At 41.4% G+C, this 17,862-nt stretch overlaps 1 protein-coding gene across 1 annotated transcript; it reads left to right on the top strand.

The window, feature by feature from the left end:
• Positions 1–3,940: 3,940 nt before the first annotated feature.
• Positions 3,941–17,816, top strand: LOC110969244 (rho GTPase-activating protein 20-like). Its single transcript, XM_022219294.2, has 14 exons — positions 3,941–4,057; positions 4,305–4,454; positions 6,390–6,431; positions 6,515–6,599; positions 6,744–6,821; positions 7,289–7,355; positions 7,631–7,825; positions 7,912–8,084; positions 8,504–8,668; positions 10,009–10,121; positions 10,217–10,409; positions 11,931–12,045; positions 13,151–14,013; positions 14,420–17,816. Exons 1-14 carry the CDS (start codon positions 3,996–3,998, stop codon positions 15,137–15,139), a joined length of 3,021 nt encoding a protein of 1,006 aa, XP_022074986.2. The 5' UTR covers positions 3,941–3,995; the 3' UTR covers positions 15,140–17,816.
• Positions 17,817–17,862: the final 46 nt, after the last annotated feature.

Genomic DNA, 17,862 nt, shown 5'->3' with positions numbered 1-17,862 from the left:
TTTACTCCGCTATATTGCTATGTCATTAACGTTAGATGACCTTGACCATGAAATTAACAGAAAATTAACATTTTGATTATTGTAAGTAATTTCTCATGTATAAAAATAATATAATTCCCACTTTTGAATTGTGAAGATTTCCAACCTTTGTCTTAAATTATTGTAAGAATTTGTATCTTTAAGCCTCTATGCAGACAACAGATGTGGCATTATGTTTTTGGGTTGTCCGTTATTCTCTTAAATGTTCACTTGGATGAACCGAATAGGTATTTCATTGTCAGAGCTCACTGTGACCTCACAAAGAAAGTTATTGGTAATAATTCATCTGTTTTATGTATTATTTTAGGACCATCTTGATTGAATTTCCTCCAATTTTGCACAAATGTCCAGTTGGACCGGAGGATAAGCTAATTAGATTTAGGTGGGCAGAGCTTAGCGTGACTTCACAAAATATGTTTTTTGGCATAACTCAAGAATTCATATCTAATTAAGCAAAGAAGCAATTTTAGTTTCTACATTTTTCTTGGCTCCTTGTTTGAACTGTTGACTGAGAAATATTGTGTGTGTGTGTGTGTGTGTGTTTCCCAATATTTTCAGCTTTTTTTTTTTTACAAACCAATCAATCAGTGAATTGAAAATGAACAGATCATGAACATTAGTTGCACTGCTATGCAAGGTATTTAAAGGTAGGCCCACATCAAGCAGCTGTAGCAATGAAGTACTTTGTTTACAGTAATGTGAGCAAAAATCTGATGCTATCAGAAGTAATAGTAGATCATTCAGTGAAGCGATGGCATTTCTGAATTACTTCCTTTTGCATTTAATACGTAGAATACAGTTTCCTGATTATACTTATTAATACTTTATATGCAGTACACTTTTTGCTATTTCCAGTGCAGAGCTTTTGCTTGTAACAAAGTACTGCTAATGTTTCGGAATAGTACTTTTACTTAACTATCTGAAAACTGCCTTCCCTGCTCTCAGACAGATCTTGGCTAGCAGTTAGACTTGTGCTTCTAAGCTAATAGCTAAACATATTCTGTCTCTTGGCATCATGCAGTGAATGACTTGCATGAATTACATAATTCAGTTTCCATTAAGAAGAGAGCTTTGAAGTCTTGTCAAACTCTCTTGAATCCAAAGCACAAGTCAGTGTGGATCATGCAAAGTCAATATAGTCTGAAGCTGCCTTGTGTTTGGTGATGAAGGACATCAGTGGGAGATCTAAAGAGAGCAATCCAGTGGTGGAGACACTAACCGTCAACACAAGACGCAGGACCTGATTATTTAAAAAAAAAAAAAAAAAAAATATATATATATATATATATATATATACGCTGCTTCGCCAAAAAAAAAAGTCGCCACCTGCATTTTACTAAGCAAATAGGTAAGATCCTTCCATTGGATAATTACTGCAGTGATTAATGTGTTTCAGCTGCAACAACTTCTTTAACCCTAGCTGATGGAGTGAGGAGCTTCTCATTTCTTAAACAACCATGTTGGAAGACACATCCTGTGGTCATGGAAAGGATGTTAATCTGTCTCATTATTGGCCTGCATCAAACAAATATTGTCGCTCTATCGGACGTTCAGCGTTATGCTACAAAGATTTCCAACTTTGTCACTTTGTGTAAAGAACACAGGTATGCAAAAGAGGCCCTCCAGTGAAAATCTAGTCTTTTACTTTGTTAGCTTGTCCATATGGTGTGTTTTTTTTTTGTCAGATGGAAACACTGACTGAGTCTTCCAGGGTTTCATATGCAATAAAGAAGAACCAGGGCTGTCAACCTGCAGGCTGAAGCTTACTGTATCGTTCTACTTCTTCAGAATCGCTTTCTGGTTCAAACATGTGGACCGCGTTACTCCAGTGTATCAAGTTGCCATTGTGCGGCATAGAGAAGTTTTACAGTGTTGGAGCAGAGTTGTAGGTGAGCTGGTGTGCTCGAGCTGCAGCTAAGAAGGGTGGATCAAGAGAGAGGAAGGGAATGCATAGATCTGATGTGTGGCATTTGAGTGATTTTAAGGCAGGAAGTGGTTATTTTGACGGGAAAAAAACTGTCAGATGTGAAACTTTGATGCAAAGAGAAGAATTTTTGGAATTTAATCACAGACTGGAGCAAGACTTACTATCAGATTCTAAAGAGAAATGCCTCATACCCTGTTGTAGGATGTGCATGGTGACAATCTGTGCTAAAAGAGCATACTTTCTCCTTAGACCCGGGCTCTTTGGAGTGGCCAAGAGGATTCTGTAGATGTTTTGTCAGGCCTTCTTGTGTCATATCTGCTTGGTTTTGTAATCTCACTGTTACCGAGCCTTAGCTGAACACATCTGGTGCACACAGCGTTGACGGTGGTCGGTGTGAGTCGATTTCTTTCCCTTCAGTTCATATTTAACTGAAGGGAAACACACTGGCAGGGTTTAGTTTCACGTGGTCGATCCTAATTTGAACTCCTGTCATCTGGGCAACAACTCAGCGCTCCAAGGTAGAGATAAAAGTAGCACAAGAACCTCTTTTGTTTCTTTGGTAATGAAACTGTGGGACTCTAATATGAATGATATGACTCTATGAATGTTGTCGGTGTGTGGATCTTGTTATTCATCTGCAATTTGCTCAAAGCAAATTTCTCTCATCAGGGCAACTAAATTTCCTGATCTGATTAGATCAAAAAGGTTTGAACCAATGAGTTTGAGCTCAAAACAAGTTATTGTGTTACATAAGAGATGTTCAGAGGAACTCAGAAGAACCTTAGAAGTTGTAGCACGACTCATCAAAGTGCGATGATTTCTGTATAACATCACAGGGATTAGGAGGCTGATTGTAGATGGCTCCATCTGTTACATCCACTGAAAAATACTATCCAGTAATTTAAAAGGAAAATAACGTCTTCTCCACAGAATAGACTTTAAATGGGTTAGCTGCAGCTTTTACCATGGTGATCATGTTACATTTGCTCTTAGACGTACACACACACATTTTGTTTTTAGAAAACTAGCAAACTCCTCAGTTTTATGGGTCAGAACAGGGAGATGCTGCTGTTTTTCTTCTAATGTGATTGACCCAATTTTATATTGATGTTTCTCATGACTTCATTCACTCATACACACTTAACAGATGTGGAAAGGACACAATATTTGCAATACAGAAGACATTTAACAGTACATCAAGTGGCAGATAATGCAAAAATAATGTACTAATAAGCCAAAGATTAAGTCTCAATCCACTGTGTAAGAAATGATTTGACTGCAGCTTATGAACTAAAGACTAAAGTCTCCATGCCAGTGATCATTTACAGTTAGAGGTAATTAATAAAGTTACTGATGTTGTTCCATGTGTGAAAATGAATACTGCTGCTGTCTGATGCTGCTGGTATTTAATCATCTCAGAGGAAAGACTCCAACAAACAGACTGAAGCAACGAACTAAACTTCTGCTCTTGCTGATGTTCTGGTAAAATATTGCCTTTATCTAATGTTGGTCATTTTCATTAATCTGACCTGTTCTGTGTTCATGAAAGTAAAAGGTTTAATATTTTTATGGACATTTCTTTTTGAACTAGACGTGAATTTGTCGCTTTTGTGGTAGTTTGTGATTTGGCAGCAAACTGTTCGTTGCTTTTTATGACTGTTTTGACCGATATTGGTCCTGAAATGTGAAAAGACTTTCTCATATCAGTTCACATAACTTACCACTGTTGCTGTGGTTGATACAATTTATACTTGTGTCGAGTTGAAAGTGATGCAAAAATAGCAGCAGGACCAACCAAGTAAGATTGCATCACAACTGTTATGAAAGAGTGAGCATTCAGTTATGAAGCTGACACCTTCAGATACCAATCCTTCCATTGTACCCAGGTTTAATTTGTCCCGTTTGTCTGCCCTCCAGAGAGAGCTTCCTGGTTCCTGTGTGTCCAGAGACCTGCCCGTTGGTCCAGTCCTTCCTGACAGACTCCGACAGATCCTTTCTCCTCCACGGACATGCTCAGCTGAAGACGGGGATGCAGACTCAGGACAGACACCTCTTCCTGTTCAACGACATCCTCGTGATTGCCAAAGCCAAGTAAGCACAAGTGTGATTTTATCCGTGTGGATGGATTAGCAGCGTTTTGGCTGCTCCTCATGTCCTGCAACAAGATATTTAAGATGCATTGTCTTAAAACAAGTCCCTCCGTCTTGCTGAAATGTCACTTGTTATGTGACTTTATCTTAAATCAAGTGGGATGAGACATTTTGACTGAAAACAAGACAAACAGACTTGGTAAGATTTTGAGTTTTGCAGTGCTTGTGTCGTGTCTCTCTGTTCCAAGATCAGCCAACCACTTCAAGCAGAAGGCCCAGGTGTGTGTGTGTGAGATGTGGACGGCGGGCTGCATGGACGAGGTGTGTGAGGGAAGCACGAACCCCGAGAGCAGCTTCGTCATGGGCTGGCCCACCTGCAACTGTGTTGCTACGTTTAGGTAACACACATACAAAGACGCAAACATTCACACGTGGTGGAATGTGTTTAAACACAGATTCTACGTGTGGATGATCTGTAAATACACAACTTGTCCGCTCTGTCTGATGAGTATAATTCCTTTCTGATGTGTGTTTCCCAGCACAGCGTTTAGAAGTTCTGAACCGAGACTCATTTTCATCAAAAATGGTTATAAAATTGGGAAGTGAAACTGTCGAACCCAAACGTTTGTATAAAATTTGTCCGTTTTCACGCCGACTTACGTCAGTGGCTGTGAATGTGTTTGTGTTTCAGCAGAAAATATGTTGGTGGTGCTGTAAACTTGACCTTAAATGCCAGACGAACGGAAACAGACAGGATGAAACATAAGCACCCAATGATATCCCACCATGCAACGCAAAAACACATCAGGGCTTGTATTTATCGGGTGTTTTCAGTGGAAGTGACTTCTACCTGCCAGAAAGTTCTCAGTGACGCATTTTTTGGCTGATTTTGGTAAAAGCATGTCTTTAACTTTCTGATTCGTGGAGGACAGTGAGCCGAGCTAAGCTGAAGGTTTGTATTAGTCCAATCAGCAACTATATCATCAGAATTTGTACTTTGAGCCTGACAGTGTCATAAAACAGAAACATCAGGCAATTCTCTGAATTCTTTTCACTGAAAGTCAGAGCAGGAAGCGTCATAAACATCTCTGTCGTACTCTGAGCGACTGTTTATAGTCATATGAAATGTTAACTGGCATTTCTTTGGAGGAATTTCCAGGAATATTCAGGCTCCAACCTGAACACTTGCAGCGCATTGTCAGTTGACGTGCTCATAAAAGAGTTTGTATTACAACTATGACGTTTTATTTTTGCCACACTGGTATTTTCCAACGAGTTTCATCTGATACTGATATATGCACGTTTTTTTTCCAACTAATTGCAGAGAACATCAGGTCTCCCCTGTAGAGGAATTCACATATTATTGTGATTCCTCTTATGGTGACGGCCCACTGCTGGGTAAATGTACACATTTAATGGACAAAATAAGAAAAGTACGTCCACTTATATGTAAAACGAGCCATTTTTAGTTTTTGTGATGTTTTTTTTATCATAACTGGAGACTTTTAGCCTTTCTGAGATTTCTGGCTGATGGTGAAATTTAATTTAAATCCTTCACCAGCTGATAACGCATCCCTTATTATGACACAATTATTGATGCACATGAACACACACAGGCCTCATGGACACCTGCTACTAACATGCGTTTTGGGTGATCCGGTCTCAGGTGGACCTCTCTAAGTCTCTGTGCATTGGATGTTAATGGTAGACCATTGGCTGCTAATTTCATGAGGCTTTTCTTCCTCTTCCGCTACTTCTAACACATTGACTTTGACATTTTCCCATTTCTATTTGAGGGGACACAGTCACTGCATCCTGGGCTTAATGACACCCGGCATAATTCTGATTATACAAACAATCCAGAGTGTTTTTTATGCGCTATAGTAGAATAAGAGGGAGGCAGGTGCAGTCAGACCATTCTACACAATGCCAGAGGATGGTTTAGCTGAATGAAACTAGCTCACATCTGGTATCCACAAGCTTCTTGAGTGACCATTAGATCCTATTCCTCGGCTCTTTGTGCAAATAAAAACAAGCATCATTTCTTTTTGCAAAGGACTAACGCAGTGTGGTTCCTTCTCATGTCTGCCAGAAATTAAAAGAAGAGAATACCTGCACTTTAACATTTATATATGCATGTGTATGTACTTTTAGTTTGAGTAGGAGGTTCTTTATTGTGACCCAGGACAAACTGCTAAAAGAATGTATGAATATGTGGCCAAATCGGAGCGATCAGATCTCAATGCATCGTGGGTTTGTTTACATCTTTACTCAGAGGTGATCAGATGAGAACAGGACTGTAAAGATGATTTGATGTTTGTTTTTCTCCTCAGCTCAGCAGAACAGAAGGAGAAATGGCTCTCCCTCCTCAAAAGGTGAACTTCCTCACACCTCACCACATTTATTGTCTGTGCGTGTGACAGAAAAGTCTTACAAGTGGTGTTTCCTGTCTGTGTAGTCGGATAAAACAAGAGAAGGACAAGGAAGAACCTAAAACCATCCCTCTGCGAGTCTACGGGAAGGGAATCAATACTTTTGCTGTTGTAAGTTTACTTTGATGTTCGAGGAGCTCACATCTGTTTTGTGTGTGTGTGTTCTTCATATATTTCTTAAATATACTGACAGTGGTTGTGTAAAATGTATGATGTCCTCTTGATGTTCTGTTTGCTGCCATTTCCTCTGATCAGACCAAGACGCTGCCGGTCAGCAACTCAGATTCAACTAATGAGGTGATCCGACTGGCCCTGCAGCAGTTTGGCATCATAGTGAGTAAACAATACCATTTATTTTAGTGTTAACCCACAAATTATTATCAAAAGCAGAGTCATGGGTTTATATCTGGAGAGGATCTTTCTGTTTCTGATGCAGAAATGCCCCAAAATTCTGTATTCCTGGTCTTTGTAACAGTAGGATTTCTCTTTTTCTCTATTTTGTGTGCTTGGTAAATGAATTATCTTTGGATTTTGCGTGTTTAACATTCATGTGTTTGTATATATTCAGATTTATGGGTGCAGATCAGGTTGAAGACATAAAAGTTCAGCATTGCCAAACACAGAAATCATCAAAGGACTCTATTTTACAGAAGCTTCAGGGCCATAAGCACAAGCAGCATGTGAAAACTTAAAGAAAACACACTTCTTTGTCATATTTCTGGAGTGGTTTGCCTTCAGGATTTGTAGCGTTTGCTGTGTGTTGTTATTTTTCACACCATCGTTATCTCTGTTTCGCACAGGGAAACGTCAAAGACTTCCAGCTGTGGGTCATCTCCAAGAGGGACACGACTCCTTATCCTCTAATCGGTCAGTGATTTTGACAAATCTGCTCCTTGTGTCAGAATTTGTTTCCTGAACTGCCTGTGATTCAGTTTCTCTCCGGTCCTTGTGGTCACAAACCTCTGAGCCTTGACACCGGGGTGAGATGTGTTATTTTAGGAACACTGTAGCATTCATTCCCAGAGAAGAGTGTCATGTAGCTCCTGCAGGGAGGAAACCGGTAGCCACGGAGGAGCTGCTGACTGATAATGTGATTCTTCTGCTCTTGTTTTATAGCAACACTGTCTTCTTCTCTGTCTCAGGTCATGAGTTTCCCTTCAGCATCCAGATGAGTCATGTGAGAGCCTCTCAGGCGGGAGGTGGAGGCAGAGATGCTGCTGCAGCACCTGCAGACAGAGAGAAGACGATGCAGGTGGAGCAGCTGCAGGTTTACAAACAGTGTCAGTTCATCCTGAAGCCTCGACCCGTCGAATCGCAGCAGCAGCACGTTTCAGCAGGTGGAAACTCTTCGATAATTTCGTCTCAGGTGGCGCTTTGTATAAACGACGAGCAGTGATTCTCATGCCGTCTGTTGCCTCCTCAGATTTGCCTCAGAAGTCGTTCAAAAGGCGGCGTTCTCTGATCACCTGGGCCTTCTGGAGAGGCTCCTCCTCCCACCTGAATGAACTATCCCTGGCTGGTGCTGCTCGAGGCTGCCTGTTCAGCCAGCCGCTCAGCTCTGTTTGTGTAGAGGACGCTCTGCCAAAGCCGGTCATGGTGAGCAGGAACACTGACACAAAGACCTCGTCCACACTGACCGTAGATGGGTTTTCTATATGCACTGATGAGGCGTAACGTTCTGACCACCTTCCTAATATTGTCCAATGGATCATGGACTCAGGACCTCTGAGAATGTCCTGTGTCAGTGAATTCTGTGGGTCCTTTGGGTTGCAGGGTGGGATCTTCCAAGATCAGGCTTATCCTCACATATCCCAAAGATGCTCAGTCAGATTTACATCTGCACTGAAAAAAGCTTCTATAAATGCTGTTCTAGTGGCGGCTGCTGAGGGAAAAACTCCATCTGATCCCTTCAAAGCCTTTTTTTTTTCTTTATTCAGTTCCAAAAACTTGATTTCAGTCGGGTTTTGTAAAGCTCATGACACCCTCAGTACAGTTACTTTCCCGTCTCTCTCCAGGACATGCTGGCGTTTCTCTACCACGAGGGTTCTTGGACTCGGGGGATCTTCCGTCGGCCGGCGGGAGCTCGAGCCGTCAGGGAGCTGAGAGACTCTCTGGACAGCGGAGAGGTTCAGCTTCCTCTGACACGAGACCACGTTTTTATCATAGCCGGAGTCTTTAAGGTAGCGTGTATTTAATGTAAAACACTAAGTAAACTCAAACAAATGTTCTCATAAATGTCTTAAAAGTTTCTCCTGCTCATGTCTCACACATGTAGATGAATGTCAGACTGCTTTACTCATAAAAACAGTACCGTGGCGTGCCGTTTGTCCACGTGCCTCATCGTTAGCTTCCTTATCTGCAGCATTACATCATTAATGAGCTTCTTTAGTGCTCTGCTCAGTGCTTCATGTTGTGCAGCTGCGTTGAAAGGACAAGCTGTGCAGAGCATAGGCCTGTTAGAGTAATCTGGATTATAATCTGTTGTTATCTGCAGGGATAAAAGAGCTGCTGTGCACGAGCGCTTAAACTGTGTCAGCAGCACCAAAGCAATCAATCATTCACATTGATTGTTTCTGTTTACCGTGATGTTTGAAGTAAAATGCACATAAATGTTCTTTACAATGCTGGAAAAAATGCCCCTCTCAAAACAAGAGAAAAAAAAACTTATTTCAAGGAACTTTCACCTTGAAGTAAGTAAAGAAAATCTGCCAATAGAACGAGTGAAAAACGGCTTGGTAAAATTGCTTGAAATAAGATACGATATTGAGAATATTGAGATCTTAAAATTAGCTGGGAAAATTTATTTTAAGCTTTGTTTTCCCAGGATTGTCAAGCTTAGTTGTCTTAACCCTCCTGTTGTCCTCGTTTATGGGAACCAAAAAGTATTGTTTCTTTCTCTGAAAAAAAATCAGCAAAAAAATTCCTCAAATATATAAAAAATTTGCAAAATCTTCAGGAAGAAAATCCCAAAAATTCTTTAAAAGTTTCCCTTAAAAGTTTTAATAAAAAAAACAATCACCAAATTTGGCAAGAAATTAAAAAAAAATGTAAATATTTTCAAAAAATTAGTAAAAATCTTCCAAAAAAAATACTAAAAATATCTGAAGTGATTACATATATATCAGTAAAACTTCTATTTTCTTGATTTTCTTTAATTTGATTTTTTTCCTGAATTTTCTTAAAGAAACATATTTTTTCCATCAAAAACTGTTCAAAAATTTCCCAAAAAATGTTGAAAATGCGGAAGTTTTCACTGTGAAAATGTGTTTTTTTTCCTCACATTTTCAAAGATATTTACGATGCATCGTCTTAAAACGAGTCCCTCCATGTTGCTGAAATGTCTCTTTTTTAGTGAATTTATCTTAAATCAAGTGGGATGAGATATTTTGAATACAAATAAGACAAACAGACTTGGTAAGATTTGGAGTTTCTGCAGTGAACAAGCAGTGATAAAATGACCGACAGTTCACGATCAGGAATAGAAAGAAGTAAAGAATTGTTTTATTGTTCGCTGCTGCAGGACTTCTTGCGCAGCATCCCGGGCAGCTTGCTGTGTTGTGAACTGCATGAAGAATGGATGGAAGCTCTGGAGGAAGATGATGAGGAGGAAGAGCAGGTGCAGGACATCCACAGGTAACACACAGAGGCTCTGCACTGTCACTCTTAGAGCGTCATTTTCCAGAATCTGGCACTAAAACACGTCATTATCTTGTTGCGTCGTCCTGCAGGATGATCGCTCGGCTGCCCAAAGAGAACGCCCTGCTGCTGCGCTACCTGCTGGCCGTGCTGCACGGTATCCAGGGTAACGCCCAGGAGAACCAGATGACCAGTTTTAATTTGTCGGTCTGCATCGCTCCCAGCTTGCTGTGGCCTCCAGGAGCTCCTTGTAGCCCCGAGGTGGAGGGAGAGGGGACTAAGAAGGTGAGAGGGGAGGGAACATGCACCCACTGCAGCTTTGAAAACTGCTCTGAATGGATCCAATTTATGATGCAGGATGAACTGTTTCAGCCTCAATATTATGAAGTGAATGAGAGAAAACTAAGTGAAACATCATGTTCCAGCTGTTTATGCTGCTTGATACCAAAAGAAAGTCTCACAGTTCATATTTTCATGACTGAAATACAAGAGAAGTCTGATAGAACATCATTCACTCTGATTTAACGGTTCTTCATACACTTTTTTTGTTTTTGACTTTATTTAACCCTCCTGTCGTCCTGCGGGTCAAAATGACCCGTTTAAAAGTTTGAAAATGTGGGAAAAAACAAAATACTTTCACAGTGAAAACTTCCACATTGTCAGCATTTTGGGAAATTTTGGAAAAGAAATGTTAAAAAAAAGTTTCTTTAAGAACATTCAGAAAAAAAATCATCCAAAATCCAGCAGATTTCTCGTTTTATTCTTGTCTTTATTCTGTAGGCTTTACAGACAGGTTTGATTCCGTGTCATTCACAGCTTGATTTATGGAACATTTTATTCATATAAACAAGGTAAAAATGTAGATTTATTTCTCTGTTGATTGCATCTTTAAATATATGTGAACAAAATGAAATGCAGATTTTGAACCCCACTTCCTGCAGTGTTTGGATTTTTGTTCTAGAAATAAATGCAAATTGCAGCATTTGTACGTATAACACCTTTTTTTTTTTTTTTGCAAATTTAAGGATAAACTTTCAGGCTCGCTGGCTTGTAAGTAACCATCCATATCTAATAGTTAAAAAAGTACTTCCAGTTCCTCCTTAAACCTTTTTATCATAAAGTTTCACCAACTTCTTCCTCAGAGCTCTGCTGGAAGTAGCTCTGTTTGTGGTTTGACACATGCAGGAGGCAGTGAAACCACTCTGACACTCAAACTGATTTTTGTTAAAGGTGGAATATGGATTTAACAGCTAATAGATTGTGAAACATGACCCAGACCTGGGACACAGTTGGCTCCTTCTGCTGTGATGACTTTGACACCCAGGAGGTTGCAATGGTGCAACACGATTAAATAAATCTGTCTAAGCAGCCTCTCAGCTCACGAACAAAGAGAAGCTTGTTGTTTGTCTGCAGCTCGCACTAACAGCAAAACAGCACACGAGTCGCCTTCACACGCTGGAATCTGTTTCTCTGCGTCTGAAATGTACATTTTAAAGAAAAACAGTTCCAAAGCATGTTGAGCTGTCTAAACTGCCAGCTGCATGTTATTTATTAAAGATCTTTGTGTTTAAATCCTTAATTCCAGAGTAACTCCGTGCATTGTAACACCTCTAAACCACATCAAGGTTTTCTCCCAGGAATGTGCATTCTGGAGGCTAAGAAGTCTAATTTTAGAAGTCTGACTTTTTGAAATGTGGACGGGAAACAAGCAAAGTATCGAGATCAGAAAATGATTACAATTCCTCCACTGTTTGTCTTTTTGAAGCCACGCCGGTTCAGTGTTTTATCTTCCTCTTGTTGCTGCAGGTTTGTGAGCTGGTGAAGTTCATGATTGAACACTGTCAGCAGATTCTTGGAGAAGATCCGTCCTCGCTGTTTGGAGGAGCTCCACAGAGAGTCAACAGTGAGGAGACAGGATCAGGTACCGAGTTCAGATTATTACACTGCAAAAACTCAAAATCTTTCCAAGTCTATGTGTCTTATTTTTAGTCAAAATGTCTCATCCCACTCGATTTAAGATGAATTCACTTAACAAGTGACATTTCAGCAACATGGAGGGACTTGTTTTAACCCTCGTGTCGTCCTGCAGGTCAAAGTTGACCGAGTTTAAAGTTTGAAAATGTGGAAAAAATTATATTTTCACAGTGAAACTTCTGATGTCCACATTTTCAATATTTTTGGGAAATCTTTGAACATTTTTTTGTGGAAAAAAAGAAATGTTAAAATGTTTCTTTGAGAACATTGGTTGATTTTTTTGTGAATGTTCTTAAAGAAAATATTAGAAGTTTTACTGTTTGACAAGGAAACAATATTTTTTGGTGCCCGTCCATGAAGACAACAGGAGGGTTAAAGCAGTGCATCTTAAATATCTTGTTAAGTCAAATGATCTTGAAATTATCTTGTTTTGAGTTGAATTTTACAAGAAAACTCAAAATAAGTTTAATACATCTCAAATTAGGAGGTTACATGAAAGCAAAAATCTATTTTTGAGTGAAAAACTACTATTTTTTTCGCATGTGTGGCTTATTTTGAGACACCTAAGCTTGACAATCCTGGTAAAATACAGCTTCAAATGAGTTCTCCCAGCTAATTTTAAGAACCATCCATCCATCCTCTATACACCGCTTTATCCTCACTAGGGTCACGGGGGTGCTGGAGTCTATCCCAGCTGACTTGGGTGAAGGCAGGGGACACCCTGGACAGGTCGCCAGTCTGTCACAGGGCTACATATATAGACAAAGAATCACACTCACATTTACACCTGCGGACAATTTAGAGTTATCAATTAACCTCAGCATATTTTTGGACTGTGGGAGGAAGCCGGAGTGCCCGGAGGAAACCCACGCATGCACAGGGAGAACATGTTAAAGTTCCTTGAAATAAGCTTTATTTTCTTGTTTTGAGAGGGGCATTTTTTCCAGTGCAATCATAAATCTTGTTCCTCATCTGTGAGAATGGTTTCTCAGCATCTTCCTACATCTGTCTCCCTCCCTCTTCCTGCTTTTTCGTCCTGTGTGGACCCTCAGAGTCGTGGGTTTACCCTCTGACCGACTCCTCCTACGACAGTCTGGAGAACGAGCTGGACAACAGCAGCGGCGGCTCACCAGGATTCTGCACCAGAACTTGTCTCCGCCCCAAACCGCTCCAAGGCAGCCTGGACTCCATCCTCACCTTCAGCGACTACGACCAAGACGCCGACCCGGACGCACGCCGCAAGCAGAAGCTCCACCCTCGGGGGAGACACAGGAGGCCGGAGCTGGACAAACCGATGGTGGACGCCTCCTCCACGCTGGACTCTCTGTCCCTGGAGGGCCGACACACCCAGCGGCGGCGCTCGGAGCCGGCCATAGCATACGTGGCCAAGTTCCAGCCGTGTCCTTCAGGCAGCACGGACGGTCTGACCGGGGAGGACGAGGACGGCGACGAGGAAGTTTCCAAGAGTCGCCACACACTGACTCTGCCACACTGCAGGGGTCAGAGCAGGAGGCCTGCTGGAGAGTGTGGGGTGAACGGTGGCCGGTCAGCAGCTCTGGAGGCCAGCTCCTCCAGCCTCTCCTCTACACCCGTCTCCCCCACACCCACCCGCTCCTCACTCGACTCTCTGGACTCCCTCAGCAATGACCAAAGCTGGGCGACCAGGAGGGGGCTTCACCCAAACAAAGCACCCTCCAGCTCGCTCTACACCTCCGTCTCCTCCACATTCTTCAGCTCCACTGAACATCCAGACCGAGGAGCTCCAGCCAAAGGCTCCCCGCCTAAAGAACCGCTCAGCTGGGGGACATTAAAGGGCTGCAGGGGCCTCCATCCAAACTCCTGGCTGAAGAAAGACCGGAGGCTGTCGCTGACGCAACAAGACAACTTGGAGAAGGAGGAAGAGGACAAGACAGGGGTGAGTGGAAAAGAAACTGTCATTACTTTTAACATTTATGTCACAAATTTGTATTCAGAGCTGAAATAATGAGTTTAAGAAATGGTTCATTGTTTCAGACAACTTGAGTTCAACCTGAAAGATTGAATGATTAATTGATAAAGTAATGAGAAAACTAATCAAACGTGAACCGATTAATTAACCACATTTGTATCACGGTTCATTCTCTATAATAAATCAGTATTTCATGGATTTTACCTCCATCCATCACTCCTATCCTGGAATAATTTCACATTACTGTTTGTTTCCACTCCTGTTTTGGTCTTTTTAATCTTCCTAAATTTAAATCCACTTCTTGAAGGCACGATATTGTACGGGTGAAGAGTGAGCATCATTTCACACATGCTGTTTTGGTTTCTGCTCACAGGGAGGAGCTGCTGATAAATCACTCACACCAGGAAAAGGACGGTCGGGTGAGAAGGGAACAGCAAAACTGATGTCCAGCAGCCAACCCAAGTCCAACAGAGGCTCCAACGACGTGAGGGGGAGACCTCACCGACCTCCTAAACACGACTCATCCAGCCCTCCTTCCCACCACCGCTCCACCGGGAGCCTCCATTATTCTAAATCCAGCTGCTTTCCCTCCCCGCAGGCCCTGATAACCTCTGAGCCTCCAGCCGACAGCAGACGAGCAGCTCACAGTGAGCCCAAGCAGCCGTCTCCGTCTTTATTTTACAAACACAGCGGACCTTCTCTGTCCCTGTTCAAGCGGCAGAAGTCTCACTCTGTAGAGGAGGAGTTCAACTCTCGGCTCTATCAGCGCCGCGGGTCAGAACCAGGCCGGCAGGTCGTGGACCGAGCCGCCACTCTGACCCGGGCCAGGCTGCCCAGCGACCCGGGACTGAAGGTTTCAGAAGTGGATCCACAGGGAGGAGGAACCTCTGAGGCTCGGTTCTGCCTCTCTCCTCACGCCACCAAGACAGTGAGGGACTACTTCTCCTCACACCTGTGCAGCAATCCTCAGAGCAGCCAGCAGGTGGCGCTGGCTCTGGTGGAGAGTCGCAGGGAGTGGCTGAAGAGATGCAGCGACCCGTCGGCAGAACCAGACTTTGACCAGCTGCTGTTCGCAGAAGAATCCTACGTGTGATTCTGGAGCGAAACAATCAGATAAATGCAACACAAACCACCTTAAACACAACAGTACAGAGCCACAAATACACAACTTTAACCCTCCTGTTGTCCTCATTTACTGGCACCAAAAGATACTGTTTTGTTGTCTGAAAAAATCTGAAAAATTCCCCACATTTCTGAAAAAAATTGCAAAACCTTCAAGAAGAAAATTCCAATAATTCCAAGTTATATTTTCAAAAAATCCTAAAAATAAAAAAAATCCTAAAAATATATCAAATGATTACATGTATATCAGTAAAATCTCTGTTTTCTTTAAGAACATTCACCAAAAATGTTGTGAATGTTCTTAAGAAACATTTTTAACATTTCTTTTTTCCGACCACAAAATGTTCAAACATTTCCCAAAAACGTTGAAAATGTGGACATCAGAAATTTCACTGCAAAAATATTGTCTTTTCCCACATTTTCAAACTAAAGCGGGTCGATTCTGACCTGCAGGACGACACGAGGGTCAAAGCGGAGCCATCAGGAAACAGCAGTCTGAAACTTGAATTTGACTCTCTAGCGACACATTTTACAAATAAATCTGACTTGTTTGCCAAAGCAGAGCAAACCAAGTAAAGCTACTTCCACACAAAACCAACTGTAACTTTTTTTGTTTTACTACATGGAGAAATAAGTCTATTTGCCTAGTGCTTATTGCCATTAAGGGAACGTGACTGATTTTAGCTGAAATGTCGTCAAGACAAAGAATCATTTACTGTGGTCTAAGCCGATCGGCTGTGTTGGCATCTGTGTGTTTTTATTTAAATATATTAGGCCAAAGTTAAACCTGCCAATTTTAAACTACCTGCTGTTGCCTTCTTTTCTAATTCAGACTCATTGGATGCCTGATAGCTGACTGGAGCCGCGATTTGTTTGAATAGTGAACCAGTTTCCTGCTACTATAAACACACGAAGGGCAACAAACGGTAACTTCTACAAACTACTTTCTTGTATTATTACTTTAAACCTGAGCTTTCCTGCGTCGACACTGTTTTAAAAAGTTAACGTGCAATCGCTGCATATGAACAAAATAGCAATTTCGTTATAAAAGCAGCTTATATGAATGTAGTTCATGGTACTTAAATATGTTTCAAGTTCGCACAAGTTGTAAATGTCATTTTTAAAACGCTTTTAGTGAAGTCGATGCTACGTTTTGCCAACTGTAGCGAATATGGAATATCATTACTGAATACACCTTTCTAGATGCTAAAGTTTAGCTTCCTACAGTGAGATCTGCTCTCTTATTCTCTATTGAACTGACATTTTAATTAGGGCTGCACGATGTTACAAAAAAAACTCACTTCAAGCTAAGAGCTTTTTGCTAGCACAGTTCAAATTTGGGGCTTCTGTTTAATTTCGAAGCTTCTTCGTGGAACCAGGTTATCTTTTCAATCTGTTTATACTCCGCCAAGGAACGCAGTGGAGTTATGTGATGATCAGCGTATGTTTGTCCGTCTGTCTGTCTATCTGTGTGCAACATTACTCAAAAACGTACCAACGGATTTGGATGAAATTTTGAGGAAATGTCAGAAATGACACAAGGACCAAGTGATTAGATTTTGGCAGTGATGCTGCTTGTAGTCTGGATTTGTTAAAGATTTCTGTATCATCACAAGATAGCAGCACGGCGTCACTGTAACTATGACAACAAGAGAACACTATATAGCGATCACATGATTGTGATCTCACTGCAAATCCACCGCTGCGGATTTATCAGGACTTGTCTGTTGGAAGTCATACAAGGACCAGTTGATTAAATTGTGAGGGTGTTTCTGAGTCCCATCAATTCCCACCGCGTGCTACATATTTAGATCACGTGATTCTGTATCCGTACATGATGTAGACATGTATAACACGCCTGTGCTCAGCACAAGGTCATTTTGTTTGTGGGTACATAGGTATTAAACGGCCACATTCTATGTAGCTGTGATTTCTGATCATCAATTACTAATAAAAAATGCTGCATGTCTGACAATGCCTTATAGGGGAATGAGCAGCCTTGGCGGAGTGCTTTTCTTGTTTTTAAGACAGTTTGTTGACATGCAGGCTCACAGCAAATTCAGCGAGGAACAGGAGAAGATCACAGTATCAGTTGTATTTGAAATGCGCAACGGCTACATTTCTGGACTACTGATCAGAAGGTCAGAGGTTCAAACCCCGATGTGGCCACTGTCAGGCCCTTAACCCCTTCTACTCTGTGAAATAAATTTATGCTACAGTTATCCAGTGTTACATCGTATGAGAAAAGTTCTTTTGAAATGATTTTAGATTTTCTATGCAGATACTCGCCTATTTAAAATTCCTGCATTTTTTTCACATCACTATCGTGCAGCCCTAATTCCTGAAGCTTCTCTGCATTAGCACTCACATTACGTCAATCGTCTCAGGACTGATTGACGCTTACGATGGCACAATTTGTAGATCTGATTCTTGTTTTGTGTTTGTTGCCAATGATCCAGTTTTCACATAGGCCTGATTTGAATTAATCATGTCACGTTTTTTCAAGCTTTATATTTTGTGCAGCTTTAAAATAGACCACAGGACTGTTGCTTTCTCACACTGCCTCCTTATTGTCATGTATTCATATGCTGTGTTAATAAGCTATAAAGTCTGCATTTCCAAATAAAATGGCGTCAGTTTAAATCTGATTATGTATGTTAATGCTTGAGATTTGTGGCTGCTGAAAAGAATTTA

Source organism: Acanthochromis polyacanthus, chromosome 22 (assembly GCF_021347895.1).
Source record: "Acanthochromis polyacanthus isolate Apoly-LR-REF ecotype Palm Island chromosome 22, KAUST_Apoly_ChrSc, whole genome shotgun sequence".
NCBI lineage: Eukaryota > Metazoa > Chordata > Actinopteri > Pomacentridae > Acanthochromis > Acanthochromis polyacanthus.
This window is presented reverse-complemented; position numbering and strand designations above follow the sequence as displayed.